Raw genomic sequence first — 16878 nt, 5'->3', positions numbered from 1 at the left:
GGAGAATGAACTTGAACAATAATCAATCAATCGATAAGAGGGATAGAGAGAGAGAGAGAGAATAGAGAGAGAGAGAGCGACGACTGTGACTCACTGACTCATTCACGTCATTAAATAGCAATTATGAGAGAGAGAGAGAGAAAAATATATTTGTTGAACTATTTTTATAACAGCTGGTTGATTTGCTGCAGTGTTTCTCGCGCCAAGCTGTTTGTGCTGGTATGCGCGTGGACACCTCATATGTCCTGATTCTCTCTTTGAACAGCATTTCATTCCACACAAAAAGCCCATAATACCAAATACGACCAAATACACACAAAATGTTAATAATAATTTAAGAAAAAAAAATGTCCTCCGATTATGTCATTTTTCATAGATGGTGCGCGAGGCTGCGATTATATGGACGTGTATGCAGCAGGAACTCAAACACACAGTGTTTGTATGAGCAGTGGAGGCTAAAGAAGGATGATTATTATCCCGTCTGATGATTTTCATTCATAAACAAACATCCAACATACAGCATCCATGTCCGCCTCCCGTGCGTGTGTGCGCAGCTGAGCAGCGTCAGTCTCGCATGTTTCACGCACTGACTGCTGAAAATAAGCATAAGAATAATATGAATAACGTGCACCTGCTGATGTGTTTTTAGCGGCAGGTCCGGCGCAAACAGCGCAGTGACGGGCATCCTGCCTCAGGAGCCAGACTTACAAACACACTGATCCGTTTCGTATGCAGCCCAGCATCCCTTCACCTCCTCCCTCTGCACCCCCTCCCTCCCTCCCTCCTCCTCCTCCTCCTCCTCCTCCAATACACCGGAGTCCGGTGACTCCGTTTACGTTTTACGCTTGCTCCGCCCCTCAGTCGGTTTTGTCCAAATCGGGCTTTTTGCGTCGCCGGAGCTCCCGATTTCAAGCCGACGTCATCAGCGAGTAGAGGGAAGAGCTGACGTCGAGGCAGAGTCACCGAAAGGAGAGGGCATAGGTGAGGGAGGGGGGAGAGCTCCACCAATGCAAACACAGCTATCTTCACCCCCCCCCCTCCTTCCCTTTTACGTCGGTGTTGGTGCGTTGGGAGCCCCCCTACTCCGGCGGAGTCCCAGGCTATATAAGTAACCGGCGAGCAGAGTCCCTCAACCAGATTTACGGGATCCGGACTTGAGTGTGCGAGAGACGGCGACCACAGCCGCCGATTCACCTGCACTCCGTGAGGGGGGACGGACATCCACAGCAGCCGGCCAGCATCCCAGCTGGACGCTGTGGTGGAGCAACATCAGACAGACAGACAGACAGAGACAGACACAGAGACAGAGACAGAGACAGACAGACAGAGAGGACGGGAGAAGGCTTTCAGAACCTGAATCTGGGAAACACACGCACACACACACACCGTAGCTGAGATGAAAGTGCAATAACTAAAAACCTCAGAGCTTTTCTCACAAACTGTCTCCAGACACCGGGGACACTTTCAGCAGCACCTCCGCTCCACAACTCCACAAAAAAAAAAAAAAAAAAAAAAAATACCCGCACCTGCAGGAATTTCAGACCAGTTCACCGCAACAATGTACCGCTCAACCAAAGGAGCGTCCAAGGCTCGACGGGACCAGATCAACGCCGAGATCCGGCACCTGAAGGACTTGTTGCCCATATCCGATGCAGATAAAGCTCGGCTCTCGTACCTGCACATCATGTCACTCGCCTGCATGTACACCAGGAAATCCGTCTTCTTCACCCAAGGTAAGAACGATTGAGACTGTGCTGAGAAAAGACCTGTTGATGAATGTGACTGCAGTCTTTCACAGGAGCAGAATCAACAAGTGCTTTCACATGTATGTGTACTTATATGACCTGTAGACCAGTGGCTCATTAACTGAAGCTCAATAATCGATACAGACGTTGATAAAAAAACGTCAAAAATCAGTCTCATGTGTCTCTGTCCGTGGTGCTGAACCACGAGAGCGCCAGAAACACAGCCGCGCCGCTGTCCGTGGTGCTGAAGCACACACACACACACACACACACACTGCGGCCGCTGATATTTTTCTAATGCGGAACCCAGAATACTGTATGTTCTGTTTCATTCTCTGATGAACTATGTGACTAATGTGACACTTTTTTTCTGTTTCACTCCAGGCGCGGGAACAGCCGCTGGCAGCCTCGAGGAAAGCGAGCAGTTTCTGTCTTTCCACGAACTGTCGGAGTTGGTGCAGGCGTTGCCGGGCTTTCTGATGCTGCTGACTGGGGAAGGGAAGCTCCTGTACATGTCAGACAGCGTCTCTGAGCATCTCGGACACTCCATGGTGAGTCTGCACAGTCAGAGCCTGATTCGCGGGTGTTTTCCCCACAGATAAGCGCCTACTCCAACCGCCATCTGTGCTTCATAAATTAACGTTTTTGTGCTCGTCATTCTTCCAGGTGGATCTTGTGGCACAGGGCGACAGCGTGTACGACATCATCGACGCCTCCGACAGCCTGACCATGAGGACCAACCTGTCAACCTCTACATCACTTGAGATAGGTAAGATAACAGGCTCAGGTTGTAACTTTTAAGTCAGAATTACAACCAAATGCGATTTTATTCACATCTAACCTCTCGTCTTCTCTACAGATCGTCTCTTCCGCTGTCGCTTCAACACCTCAAAGTCGGTGCGGAGGCAGAGTGCTGGGAACAAGCTGGTTCTGATCCGAGCTCGCTGCCTTTCTCCCCCCTCCACCGCTCCAGCCACCGGGTCCTACTGGACCTCCAACCCGGTGTGGGTGTGTTTCTGCTCCCCACTGGAGACGCACCCAGCCCGGTCCGGCCCCCCCGGCGCAGAGAGGGAGCTGACCTCCACCCCTCCACTGGCTGATACCAACTTGTTTCTGACTTGTTTCTTCTCCCAACATGGCCGAGACATGAGGCTGGAGACGGCGCAGGACAGGTGAGATCACTTTAATAACGTCACGTGCTTGCACTTTTTGCAGTGGTGCGCACAGATATTTAGGGGGCCGTGGGCTCAAAAAAGACACCACTTTATTTTAAATGGAAAAATAAAGTTATAGTGGCAAAGTTTGTGCTTACATAATAATTTATTTCACTCAGCACAGACTAGTATTGGAACTAGAAACTAATAAAAGGCCTTTTGTCGAAAGGGCAGGTGCATGAGCGCCACCTGGGGTCTTATCTGTGCACACCCCTGACCTGTTGCTATAAGTGCTGTATATATGTGTGTGTGTTTATGAGAGAACTAAAGCAGTGAGGCATTATGGGTCTAACTCATCACCACCCACTCTCCCCCTGCAGTGTGAGCGCCTATCTTGGCTTTGATGTGACAGCTTTACGCTCCCGCTCCTGGTACGGCCTCCTCCACCCACAGGATCTGTCACATGCCTCCGCTCAGCACCGCAGCCTATGTAAGTGTGTGTATTCTTCACATAAAATGCCTATTACAACCACACATGAAGCCCACGCACAAGTACACTCTGTGCCCACTGGCACGGTGCAAAAAAAAAAGGAAAAAAAAAAACACACACACACACAAAACCCACAACAGTGATTAATGGGATTAGAAAACCTGTGCCAACTGGTGCTTTAACTGTTGTTCCACAGTGAGAGAGGGTGGAGAAGGCAGAGCTGAGATGGTGGTGCGCGTGCAAGCTCAAGACCAGTCGTGGGTTTGGCTGTACATGGTGCTCCAGCTGCAGCCGGGAGAATTCCCCATCAGCAGCAACAACTACATCATCAGGTATGTTTTTAAACAAACACAACAGGTTCTCAATCTTCTTTATACTAATTTAATTCAATACATACAAACAACAGACACACTCGCATAGATCTCAGTCAAACATAATGCTGCGAGATTATTGGCTCACTCACGCTGATGCGATTAACTCCTCGAGTACAAAAACACATTTTGAAAGGACACCTGATCCCTAATCAATACTAAAGTTTGACACTCGGCTCTACACAGCGATGCTAAACAAATCTAAAAAGCCCCAATCTGACTCCCTGTTTCTTCTCTTTCCTCAGTGAGTCTGAGGCCTGGTCAGTGCGTCAGCAGCTCACCACAGAGCAGACCCAGCTGACTCTGGTTCTGACCGCTGGCACCTCCCAGCAAGAAGGCCTGAGTCTGCAGTCCCCGGACACCCTGTCCAGCCCAGACCAGGTCTTCACGCCCGGCAGCAGCGGCCTGTCGGCGCAGTCCTTTGACTTCAGCACCACGGGCTGCAGCGTGGGCTCCTCTGATGAGCCGGGCAGCTCGGCAGCAGAGCCCATGCAGGTGGAGGGCGACCCTCGCTCCAGCATCTCCTCCCTGGAGGAGGACACCTTCTTCCAGCAGCATCCCACCGAAAGCCCCTCCGCTGCCTCCTCCCCCACCCCGGTGACTGTCGAAACGGTGACAGACTTGGACTTTTTGACCCAGAACATTCTCCTCCCGCCGTCCTTCCAGCTCCAGCCCCCGCTGCCATCCCTCCCCCTGCCTCTCCCACCTGTCCCCACCTCACAAGCTCAGCAGACCAAAGAGTTTGTCTGCACGCCTCCCTACACCCCACACGTCAGCGGGGCCAGCTTCCCGTTTGGTGAGCCCCTCTTCAGCTTCGACCCCACTGGCACCACCACACCTCCGCTCTCTGCCACGACGGCCACGGCCACCACCTCGTTGGCCCCCTCCGCGCCCTCCACCGCCCCTCCCACCACCACCTCCAGCCCTGCTCCGCCCACCACCCTCTCGACCAAGCTTCCCCTCGCTCTACCAACTCCCTCCACCGACCTCCTCTTCCCCGTGGAGCCGTGCAGTGGCTCCCTGTACGAGAAGCTGCCTCCAACACCTGACAGCCCTGGAGACGGCGACTGCACGGTCATGACACTGCCCGAGGTGCGAGGGCCACTGTATGTAGACGTACCACTGGGGCCTCTTCAGTGTCCCCCCGAGGGCCTCCTCACCCCTGAGGCCTCACCTGGCAAACAGCCCTGCCTCTCTTTCTTCTCCTTGGAGAGAGAGAGGGAGAAGGAGAGGGCAGAGATCTCGCTCTTAGCTCAGCACATCAGCTCACTGGCAGAGGGATTCTATCTGGATCCACTCCTGTCCAAACTCTCACCCTCGTCCTCCCCTCCCTCCCCCTTCCTGTCCCCCACCACAGAAGTCGCTGGCGTTGATTCAGTCCACATGCAGAGGGAGTTTTATCCCATCAAAGCATGGAGAGGTCTGGACATTCCCATGTTCCTAGACGACGACGACTCTCTGTTTGAAGAGAGCATCCTCGAAACCTTGCTCGAAGACGACTTCGCTCCCCCTCCTCCTCCTCAGTCTCCCTGTCCTTCCTCCCCCTCCCTGTGCACCTCCCCCGTGCCCAACCCCACCAGCCCAGCCTCCTCTCCTCAAACCCCAGTGTACTGGCACCAACCCTCCCAGTTTGAGGGAGTGGGCCACTTCTGTAGCGTCCAATCGGCGCAATGTAACTGCACAGCCGGGTGTGGGGCGACTGTGGCCTCCGAGGCTGGGGCGATGGCGGCAGGGGAGGGGCTCGGGGAGGAAGCAATGGAGATCGAGGTGGCGTCATCTCCTATGTCCTCTTGCTCCTCCATCCCAGCGTCCCCTCCCCTCATTCTCACCGCCTCCCCCGGCCCGGCCGCCGCCGCCGCCATGCCCATCGGCTCGCCCACACCTGCTGTGTCTTGCACTCAGTCCCTCCTGGAGGAACTGGCCGTCCTGGAACCCATGTTTGGGGCAGGTGCCTCGATCGCCCCTGGCTTAGGGCAACAACCTGAGTTGTATCAACTCCAATGTCATCCATCGCCACAGTGCTTCCACAAAGGTAAGAATCTGCCTCAGTCCTTCACATTATTGTTATATATATATATATATAGTCCACAGAAAATGCATCTCTAACTTCTTCTTCTTCTTCTCTGCTTTGTCTTTCAGATGGGAGTGGAAGTGTTCCTCCGTTCTAAAATAAGTCTGTGACTTACTTCATTAAGTATGGCATATTGTCATATTTTGTGGAGCCACTTTTACTGCAAAGTAAAACATAATTAAGTGTATAAATATACATAATGTATATACAACTTAAGGACTTTAACTCCTACATGTCTCCTGAGAACAAAGATTGGCTTGATATTTTTGTTCAGTCCATATCGTCTGTAAACTTCTCCAAAACTGGTGCAGCATAAACAGACGATGGTGCGACCGCATGGACCCAGAACTGCCTGAGTTCCGGGTCCATGTGGTGTGTCGCTGTCTTTCAGCTTCTCTGTAACACGAGGTTCAGATAATAATAATAATCAGACGTCAGAGAGAGTCCACTCTGAACTTGTACGCGCTGTTTTTAAACTTCCAGACGCGCATTTGTATTCACTCGTAGTGAAAACTCTGTTGTGAACAAAAAAAGAAAAAGTATATTTCTTTGCTATTTAGATAGAAATAGCACCTTTTGTTGCCCTGGCATACAACAACAACAACAACAACAACGCAAACTCAGACCTCAAGTGTATGAGGAGTCACGTGTTTACAAAATTGTTTACAAGCGTGGTGTGAAAACTGCGTGTGAATCAACAGAAGAAAGATTTCTTGCTGTTAAATGAGAGCACTTATCAAAACTCCCCTTTATTTTTTTTTAAAAACTCTGGATACTTTGAGCTTTGAGTTTGCGCTTTGAACATTTCATATTTATCTCTCCATTTACAATCTTTGTGTATCAATGTGATGTGCAAACAAAACAAAAACAAAAAAAAACATGTGACATGTGAAAAGAGATCCTGGCATGTGAAGATCTCACGAATGTTAACGGCGTCCATTGCTTTGACGCCAGAAACACAGAGTCTGCCTGTGATCTGATCTCATGTCACACGCACAAAAAAAAAAAAATCCACTGCTAACGTTGTTCTACTACTGTACATGAGACTGTGAATGTGTGCGCTCTTCAGGTCTGTCGAGCTGGATATCCCTGCAGCATCAATATTTGCAATGCTGGCAGCTTATAGCGGCTCCTGTGTGCCTGAAACGGCCCCGACCTGCTGAACTCTTTATCACGTCCATTCAAACATGGACACGTGTGGCATCGTTGCTCCACTGGAGCGCGCGGTGTGATGAGGCACAATTGACTATGTGAATGAGCGATTCTTCTTTTTTGAGAGGGGTTAGAGATATTTAAAGAAAAAAAAAAAAAGAAAAAGTTTTGTTTTAAAAAATGAAAAATACAGGGGGATTGGGTGCTATTTCTACTCAGTTACCAAGCGACACGGGTTGAGAATGGTACTATTCCCATGGTGTCGACGTTGCTCACGTAGAGTTGTCTACGGTCAAGTAAAGGATTGATTCCTACGTTCTATAGCTATTCAAGGCTAAGTTAATATTATACGTGTGTACGATTATATTGCTGTAAGTGTGACATTTGGAGAACAAACACAAACATAGATGTTAATGCATATGCATTATGTCCGAGGATGTACACGCACATATGCTCTTTTATGAAAGGTTGTACACATTTGTACATTTGTATGAAAAAGCAAAAAAAAGCTGTTATTGGTCTGTACATAACGACAGAGGGAGAGAGATTTTTATTGCCTAAGATGGAATATATTGTCAACATCTTACTGACTGAGTTACCTGCAGAACGGACATTGTGGACCAGTGTTCTATTGTGATGCTTATAAGTGTATTTGATTGTCATACAAATGCATTTATATTAAAGTGCACTTAATGCGGCTGATGCGTCCGTGTCGTCACAGTCAAGCCCCCCTCTCTTCCTCCCTCTGCCTCCTCCTCATCATCATCATCATCATCATCATCCATCCATCCCCCTCCCTCACTCCCTCCCATACACTCTCCTCCTTTTCTTCCCCTGGAGCGAGTTTCGCTCAGCAACAGCACTGACGCACACACATGACGAGACAGAATGAGACACTATCTGACTCAGACTGACGCACACACTTGGCATCAAGGCTTTTTTTTTTTTTTTTTTTTTTTGCGTGCGAGGACATGCAACACAGGCACACGCCTCCCACTTACAGTGATGATGATGATGATACACACACAATAGTAGGCATACGACTCCCCTCCCCTCTCTCTGCCTCTTTACAAACCACATTCACTGCTGTACCTGCAAACTCTGCGTGGTGTAAGACTCCATATATAGGCATTCCTGCTCCAGAGCTGTGACTGAAGCAGCCTCCCATCTATTCTCAGCCTCCATTCAGAAGGATCCGAGCGGGGAGGGCTGGAGAGAGAGAGGAGGGGAACACAAAGGGAAGAGTGAGGGAGTGAGGGAGTGAGTGAGGGGGAGGCTAAAATTAGAGGTACAGTAAGAGGGATGTGGGACAAACCGAGGCTCCGTCAACCACACGATGAGAAGGTTACAGCATCACCTGAATCACCACAATCACACAAGATAAAAATACACACATTTATGTATCTAGGTAACACATTTTCTCTACATCATGACCAAAATATAGTGGGTTTTTTTTGTTAATGGAGATGATATAATCTGTGCCAGATATCCTCATCTCTGACACAGACTTAAATATGTATTATAATATAATAAGACATATTATTCATGATAAACATGATCATGTTTTCTCTGGATGTGACATGTGTGACTGTGTGCCATCACTCACTGCTGCAGAGGCTGTGTTGGGAGCGAAGCCGTGTCGTTGATTCACAGCTAACTGCTGCCCTCCTCTGGCCAAAGACTAGTACTGCACCATACAGGAGCAGCTTTATATACTGTGACAGAAGAAGGAGCCATGTTAGTGAAGACAGATTTATATTCGAGGGCCATGAGAGGAAATATTACACGACTAGTAACGACCCTAAAGACTTATGATAGTGTGCTGTGGGCCAAAAACACAAGATACAAGCAGGTTCCTGAATTATATCTTATTTAAATGAGGTGTCACAAAACTTTATTATTGCACATGTCGACTTCAAAAGTGCAGATCCGAATCTAATTTACAAGACCGTTCAAAAGTTTGGCGTCACTTAGAAATGTCCTTATTTTTGAAGGAAAAGCACTTTTTTGTTAATGAATATAACATGAAATGAATCATAAATACACTCTATACATTGTTAATGTGGTAAACGACTATTCTCACTGCAAACGTCTGGTTTTTAATGGAATATGTACATAGGTGTATAGAGGCCCATTTCCACTGTTCTAATGGTACATTGTGTTTGCTAATGGCGTTAGAAAACCCTTGTGCAATGATGTTAGCACAGCTGAAAACAGTTTTTCCAGTTCTTTGACAATTATTTCTAATCTTGTCAATGTCTTGACTATATTTTCTATTCATTTTGCAACTCTTTTGATGAATAAAAGTGTGACTTTTCATGGAAAACACCAACAGGGTAGGGTATATGGAAATTGAATTAAGAGAATATCACTGTACGTGTATCCTTTGGCCAGGTTTGTGCAGTGAGTGAAACAATACTCACTCAGGTGCAGTATTGTTGGTTCCTCCCGGAAGAGACTTGAAGACGCACTCGTGGCCTCTTTGCACGACTCCATGGTGAGCACTCACAGAAGACAGCAACTCCATCGCAGAGGTCCGCAAAAAATTCAATCAAAATATGTCCTTAAACGTTCTGAGAGATGCTGAAAACAACATCTAGGCAAGAGCACGTATGACACAGTCTAAATATCCTTTAACAAGCCCATCTTTTCTGGTGCCGCATCATGAAAATGGTTAATACAGAAAATATACACCTATAAAGTGGTGACGCTGAGGCTCCTGGCTATAAACTGTTCAGGGCTGCGAGCAGCGATTATAGTCATAAATGTCACAAGAGCGAAAATTGCCCAATAATAAATCCCAGAGTGTGACGTGACATTTGGAAAGAGCTGGTTCTGTCAGATCAACAACCCGGAACCAGAACGTTACAGGCTGTAACCGCTTTGTTCTCCCGAGGAAATAAGACGACCTTTAATAATAGAGATTTGGGAGAAAAAAAAGTGAATACATGACGATTCCAGCTCAAACACATCAACAGTCGTCCTGTTAGAGCTCCCCCTCCCTGTGAGACGTACGAATTGTGAAATAATTGATGCGACGAAGGCCTTTAAAACCATCTGCACCAGCTGACAAACAGCCAGATCTCTTCCCGCGGCCTTAATAATAGATAACAACATCAAAAGAGGCTGAATGTACAATTACAGTACAGAGCAATTACGCTTTCATTAGCTCGGCTTCACGAGAGAAACGAAAGCGCTCTGGGTCATAAATATTTCCAAAATGCAACTGGAAGTCGACTCGAACTTCTAAATCGTCGTTAAAACGCTGGAGTGAAACCGTCGTGTGCAAAGAGATAAAAAAAAAGGAATAAAGAAACAAAACTGTTTATTCAGATCAGACTCGCACGACATTACAGTATGTGCTACATGTGAAATAAAGTGAAAAACTAACAGGAATGGTATTCAGGGGGGAGGAGTCAGGGGAGGAGTCAGGGTCAGTGTTGGATGTTGCAGGACTTCTTCATTTCTTTTTACCCAAAGCTTCGGCTGCAGCCACTGAAGCTGCTTCTGCATCAGCTCTCAACTTATCCTCCCTGTGCTCCATGAAGACTTTGTAGTCATCAGCAGAGAGACTGAGGAGGGAGAGAGAGAGAGAGGGAGAGAGAGAGGGAGAGGGAGAGAGATAGAGAGAGAGAGAGAGAGAGAGAGAGAGAGAGAGAGAGAGAGAGAGAGAGTCAGCTTTCATTGACTTTTCCTGGATTCTCACTCAAACACACTGTTAAAACACTGAAAAGACAGAAAGTGTGATTTAAATATAATTTAACTTATTTCCAATCACTCAATATTCCATCATGATATAGCAATGAATAAGATATTCATGAAGATATCTTGCAGAATTTCAAAGTAAAAGTGCTCGTTTTTATATAGAAGGACGCATACTTCACAATAACACAATATTTTACGGTCAAAAACAGACATAAATTGAAAATGAAGTGAATAACAACATCAAACAAGCTTATATATACAGTACATATATATACATACATACATAATATGTATATACACACACACACCTGTATATATATATATACATAAATACATATATATGTGCATATATACACATGCATACATACAGTACATATCTATTTTTACAGTATATATCTATATACATACATACATATATATACATACGTATATATACACACATGCATATATAGATACATGTAGCTATATATATATATATATATATATACATACACACAAATATATATATACATATACATATATATACATAAAAACACATACGTACGTGTGTGTGTGTGTAATTTAATGTTGAAAATAAAACATTTAAAAATGTGATAATTAAACCAAATGTCTGATCATTACTAGTATAAAAATACTGTTAGCAAATATAAAGTAATTTAAATATCATGTTTTCATTATAATATTGATTGATGAGCCACATGTAATGGATTGGCGCCAGTTTGACACCTGTGGTTTTGATTTCATCCAATTAACCTCTGCGTGTTTTTGGACAGCAGCCGTCGTTACGAACAGAAACAGTTGCCAAATCTAACTTTTAAAAGTTCATGGATGTTTTCTGCAGTCCAGAGTTTTTTGAAACATGTTCATTAGAAGGTTTTTGTTTGTGCCGTGTCTGTGCCGCCCTCTTTTCATTTATTAACTTAAAAATAAACCCTGCGTGCGACGTCCACGTCTTGATTCATGGGTTCCACTCGACTGCGACGGTAAACCCGGGTCACGAGGAGCCTCCCCGTGGCACGCGGTTAATTAGTGGTTCAAAGTAGATCAAAGCTTCCAGCTGAAGGTGACTCTCTGGATTTAACTTCTCAAAAAGCACGACTTTGCTAAAAACAGACGAGACCAGGGTTAATAATGTCCTGGTGTTTCCATGGCTGAGAGTTCTACGAGCCACAGAAGAGCTGCAAAGTGACTCACAGCTACTCTCTCTGCCTTCCTTCTCCTGCTGGACTCTCAAGTAACTTTGATGCATACATTATTACGAGGAGGTTGTGTTTCTGCTGCTGTGTGCAGCCATGTTTTATGCAGACAAAATCACAGCAGATGCCTTTTTTTTTTTTTTTTTAAACTTCCAGTATTTCTCTGCACTGGACTAAATACCAGGACTCTTCAGCAGAAAAAGCCGTGCATCCGTCGACCGTGAGCGTATTTCACACAGGTTGTGAACCTGAGGTATAAAAGAAACATCAAGCAAAGGCTTTAATCTCTGCGAACAAGGACGCGACGTGATTCAGCGCTTTGTGCCGACCTGACTTAAAGAACTCGTCAGTCAGTTCAAAAGTGAGGTTTATGAGCACAAGATGGCAAACAAATTGAGTTTGTTAGATGATGGAGAAAGAGTTAGAGACCGAGGAAGGAATTATTTGATCATTTGAAGGTTTTGCGGGCCAATGATCCGTTTTGTTTTTAGTGCCGTGCACGTTAATGGCAGTTAACGGCGTCAAAAAAACACACGTGTGACGTCATGTTTACGTGCCGTGGCGCTGGAGTCAACGCGCCGTTTACCAGTTAGCTCCGTTAGCTCCTTTAGCACCGTTAGCACGCCTACAGCCGAACTGGAGTGGTTTATTAAAGGAAAAGAGCAGTGTTCCTGTGTTTTTCAAGTTTAGCGTTTCTTTGGAGACGGATTTGAACAATCCGGTGTCACGTAAACATGACGTCACGCCCTCCTTTTTCCGGTCAGTCGTCATAAAAAACGTGTCATACTTTAACGCGCATTAACGTTGACGCCGTTAACGTGCCCAGCACTACTTTTTTTTAACCCTTTTTTACATCACAGTTAAAATTTTGTGTGCTTGTTCATCCCTGGCTATAAATAATACATGATAAAAGCGAAGCTGCAGGGCCGTACAGCATCTCACCGAGGGCTGTGATTGGCCCGCGGCCCCAGACGTAGCGGTTAGCATTCTCGCCTTCGCCGCGAGAAGACCTCGGTTTGTGACCCATGGTTCTGGGTTTTTTTTTTCCTCTCAATTCCTTCTAAAAACGTCCATTTCAGACGCTCTAAATTGACAGAAGAAGCTGAAGAAAACGGTTGCGTTCTCCACCTTTCGCCTTCCTGTGTCAGCTGGGTTTGACACCGGCGCCCTCATGTGGCAGAAACCTTCTGACAGAATATGCACGACCGCAGCCGCCTCGGGGCGATATCGTATAAGAAACCTGTCAACGATCGCACGATCGGACAAAGACAACGTGAGCTCTGAAATACCGACTTTACGCCTACATCTGTTAGACGTGTAAATAATTGCTGCTGCTTGAGGCCGCGGGGGATTTAACAACGGTTTTTATGGTGGTTTTTAACGACTGTTGTGATAACACACAGCATTCTTTATTGAGATTGATATAGTGTGGGTCTGGTTTTCATGCAGTTGTTGTTTTTTTATTGCTTTTGTTATTATTGTTATCATTGTTTTTATTGTAGGACATTCATATGCTTTCCCTGAGGGGGGAATAAAGTATATGTTGATTGATTGCTAATGACTGAAACTTAACAGGAAGTCATATAAATAATAATAATAATAATACATAACACACAGGTTTACTTTAGAAAGTGTTTTTCCCGTGAGTGTCTGTGATCATAATTATCATTCTTGAGTTACAGAGACATAAAAATGCTAGGTGCTCTCTCTCCCCGTGACTTTGACAAAAATCTAATTAGCCTGAAATTTGAAGAATCTCCCTCAGCGCGTTAGCGACGCCACGTTCGCCGGAGCGCGACAGATGGACAATCTGAGAATATGGCGCCTCAAAGAGTCGCAGAGGGACGGCTTCTGTTGCGAGCCTCTCGCCACAATGCAGCGCTGTTCAACAAGCATCCGGGGGAAAGAAAGGCAGAGATACAAGTCTCTCTACTGACTCAAGTGCACTCAATAAATCATAATGCACCGCAGCCACAAGACACTTTATGTTTTAACTTGGAGAAAGGGGATTGTGGGTAAAGTACAAAATCATTAAGTGGAGTAGAAACAGAGGCGGTGGTTTAAGGAAGTGTGCGATTCTGACCGAGCGCTGAACCGAAAAAACACCTCATGACAAAATAAAGACACGTACGCTGTGAACGGCAGTAAATAATATATGGGCGTGTCAGAGCAGACGAGGGCAGATCTTCAGATGCAAAGCTTCTCTTCACAGGTGAGCGGCTGAGTCTGCAGGTGTGTGTGAGGAGGTGTCACAGCTGACTGCAAACACAACACCATATAGACGTATGTGTTTGACAGCTTAAGCTCACTTTTATTTCTCCACTGTTGAAAGCCCAGTGTCAGTATATAGTGATATGGATTTAATGGGTTTTAAAAAAAAAAAAAGACTGAAATTTGCAGATTATTTCAACAATTTCAACTATTTCTGTGCAGCTTCTGGTATGAAGAAGATTGATTTTTGCTTTGCCTTGATGGCAGACATTATGTCTCTGTTCTCTCCGGAGAGAAATCACCCGCTTAGTTTAGTCCTTGGTCCTTTAGTTTCCTCTGATTTTTGGGTTTTTCTTTCACAATCTCTAACGTCTTTGTTATGAGAAAAGGTCGAGGAGAAAAAGCCTCGAGGAGAAAACACAACGTGCTGTTTCTTCAACATATACACATATACATATGTATACACACATACATATATATACATACACGCATACATATATACACATATATACATATATGCACATATACACACATATATATATTTACATATATACACACATATATATATATGTGTGTATATATATATATATATACACACATATATATACACACATATATACACACATATATACATGTATGTATAGATATATATACATGTATATACATACACACATACATGCATATTATACATATATACACATACACACATACATACATATATACATACACGTACATATATTTACATACATATATACATATGCATACCTACATATACATACATATATATGTTTTTAACTATTTAAAAAAATAAAGAGTAAAAAATGTGCCTTTCAATTCTAACAATTTCATAATGAACTATTTATTTGCACTGCTCAAAAAGTGGATAGGCTTTTGTGGATAGGCTTAGCGCCATCTACTGGAGGGGTGCTGTACAACAACCACAAAGGGGAAAAAATACATGTATATAAATATTAATATACAAAACCTAATCATGTAAAAACATTTAAAGCAGTGTACGTGTCAAACTTAAACTTTACCATTTACTATATTCATTTATTTTATTACCATTTACTATTATTTATTACAGTGCAGAACACTTTTTAGCTTTAGCTTAGCTGATGATCAGCATTACGCGGTATGTCGAGTTGTTGTTTTTGGTCTTCAGCATAAACAGGGAGGTATAAACTTCTTCTCCATCACCTTTTCTAAAACCTTAAAATCTCCATAAAATCTCATATAGTCAAAGTTTGAGTCGAGGGAAGGTTGAAGAAATCCAGTAAAACTGTAGATTTAACTTAAAAACACAAACACCGGTTAAAGACAAATTGGCGTCGCGTCTGAAAGGTTGTCTGCACAACGGATTAACGCTATATTGGTTTATGTTGAACGTCGGTTATGCTAATATTGAAGAATGGAGACGGCGTCCTCTTTCATTTAAACATCGACGGATTAAAAATAGGCAGCAGCAGAAATCTACAAGGATAAAAACAAGCTGCTGCTGCTGCTGCTGCTGTGAGTGTTGGTCAGTTTCACGCTGCTGTGGGTCTCAGACACACACAGATAAACACACTTACTCTTGGACGACCTTGATGCCCAGTGAACGGGCCGAGCCGATGATGCTCTTGACGACGTTCTCCAGGGAGGTGTTCCTCGTTTTGAAGCACTCATCCTCGGCCTTCACCTTGGCAATCTCATACACTGCCCTCACCGACACCATCCCCGCTGTCTCGTGGCCTTTACACACACACACACACACACACACACACACACAGAAAGGGAAGTGGGCGAATAAAAAATTCAATAAAACCTTTAATAGAATAAAAGAGAGCAGGTGGGTTAACGTGTGTGTGTCCTTTAAGCGCATGAAGAGTCAACAGCGAGAAAAAGAGTCTGGATAAACTTCAGAGCACATAAAAGTTGGGAGATACATAATTCTCCTTTCTGAAGGCGCAGCAGCTCGGCCACATCTCATCCTCCTCCTCCCCCCCCCCCACGCGTCATGAATAGAACATCAATCTCAAGCAAAGCTCAAAAACTGAGCCCGTGGAGAGACGGGCGTCCGTTTCAGGACGGACTCAGCAGGCGAACGTTTGCGCGAGAGCAGAAATGTAAAAGCGGCACAGCTCACCCGTCTTTCCGGCTCCTTTCGCGATCCCGGCCGCCTGCTTGAGGAAGTAGGAGACGGTGGGCTGTCCGATCTTCAGGTCGTACGTTCTGTCAGGCTGCGGAGACAAGACATGGAAATAAAAAAAAAAAATTGAACCCGCGACGGAACGGGGAACGTGTAAAGATAAGATTTGATTCCGCAGCCGTCCAAATAGACGCAGAGTATCTACGATTTACTGGTTATCGTTATTAAATCCTTTTTCAAAAGTGTCGGCAGGACATTTATCATCGCAACACACAACTGTGGAGGACGAGGGTGACCTTGATTTCAGAGCGCGGAGAATGAAAACATGATCAATAGTTGAGATTTTAACAACTGTCACTGTCGCAGATTTCATCACCTGGTTTTCTTTTGTTTTTTTTTTAAATGATGACATTCTTTCTTCTTTCTCTACGTTTTTGAAATGAGAATATTGGAAAAATATGCGATAAATATGTACTAGACTGAGTGAAATCATGCTAAAAGGTGAAGCTGCACTTAAAAAAATCAACATTTCACCAGTCGATGGAAGGGTCAGGTAATCACCAACTATTTTGATAATTGATTAATCGTTTTGAAGCTTTCGTCGTGATTAAAACAAGATTTCTGATTGTTTTAGCTTCTCGAATGTGAATAT

General features: G+C 44.9%; 2 protein-coding genes across 2 annotated transcripts in view; one reads left to right on the top strand and one right to left on the bottom strand.

Moving 5' to 3' along the window:
* Nucleotides 1–1558: 1558 nt before the first annotated feature.
* Nucleotides 1559–5928, top strand: npas4a (neuronal PAS domain protein 4a; the record flags this gene model as incomplete). Its single annotated transcript, XM_083891821.1, has 8 exons — nt 1559–1733; nt 2130–2296; nt 2412–2514; nt 2605–2917; nt 3280–3389; nt 3586–3721; nt 4006–5792; nt 5900–5928. The coding sequence occupies 8 exons, from the start codon at nt 1559–1561 to the stop codon at nt 5926–5928; spliced, it is 2820 nt and encodes a 939-aa protein (XP_083747947.1).
* A 4422-nt stretch (nt 5929–10350) lies between these two features.
* The window catches only part of mrpl11 (mitochondrial ribosomal protein L11), a 55880-nt gene continuing 49352 nt past the window's right edge, over nt 10351–16878 (bottom strand). Inside the window, exons 4-6 of the mRNA XM_083891200.1 lie at nt 16224–16317; nt 15670–15829; nt 10351–10555 (exon numbers count right to left, since the gene is read on the bottom strand). Coding sequence (XP_083747326.1) covers nt 10444–10555; nt 15670–15829; nt 16224–16317 — 366 coding nt within the window. The 3' untranslated portion in view covers nt 10351–10443. The remainder of the gene's footprint in view (nt 10556–15669; nt 15830–16223; nt 16318–16878) is intronic.

Source organism: Microchirus variegatus (assembly GCF_963457635.1).
Source record: "Microchirus variegatus genome assembly, chromosome: 6".
NCBI classification, from domain to species: Eukaryota; Metazoa; Chordata; class Actinopteri; order Pleuronectiformes; family Soleidae; genus Microchirus; species Microchirus variegatus.
Note: the sequence above shows the minus strand (reverse complement) of the source record. Positions and strands in the feature narration are given on the sequence as shown.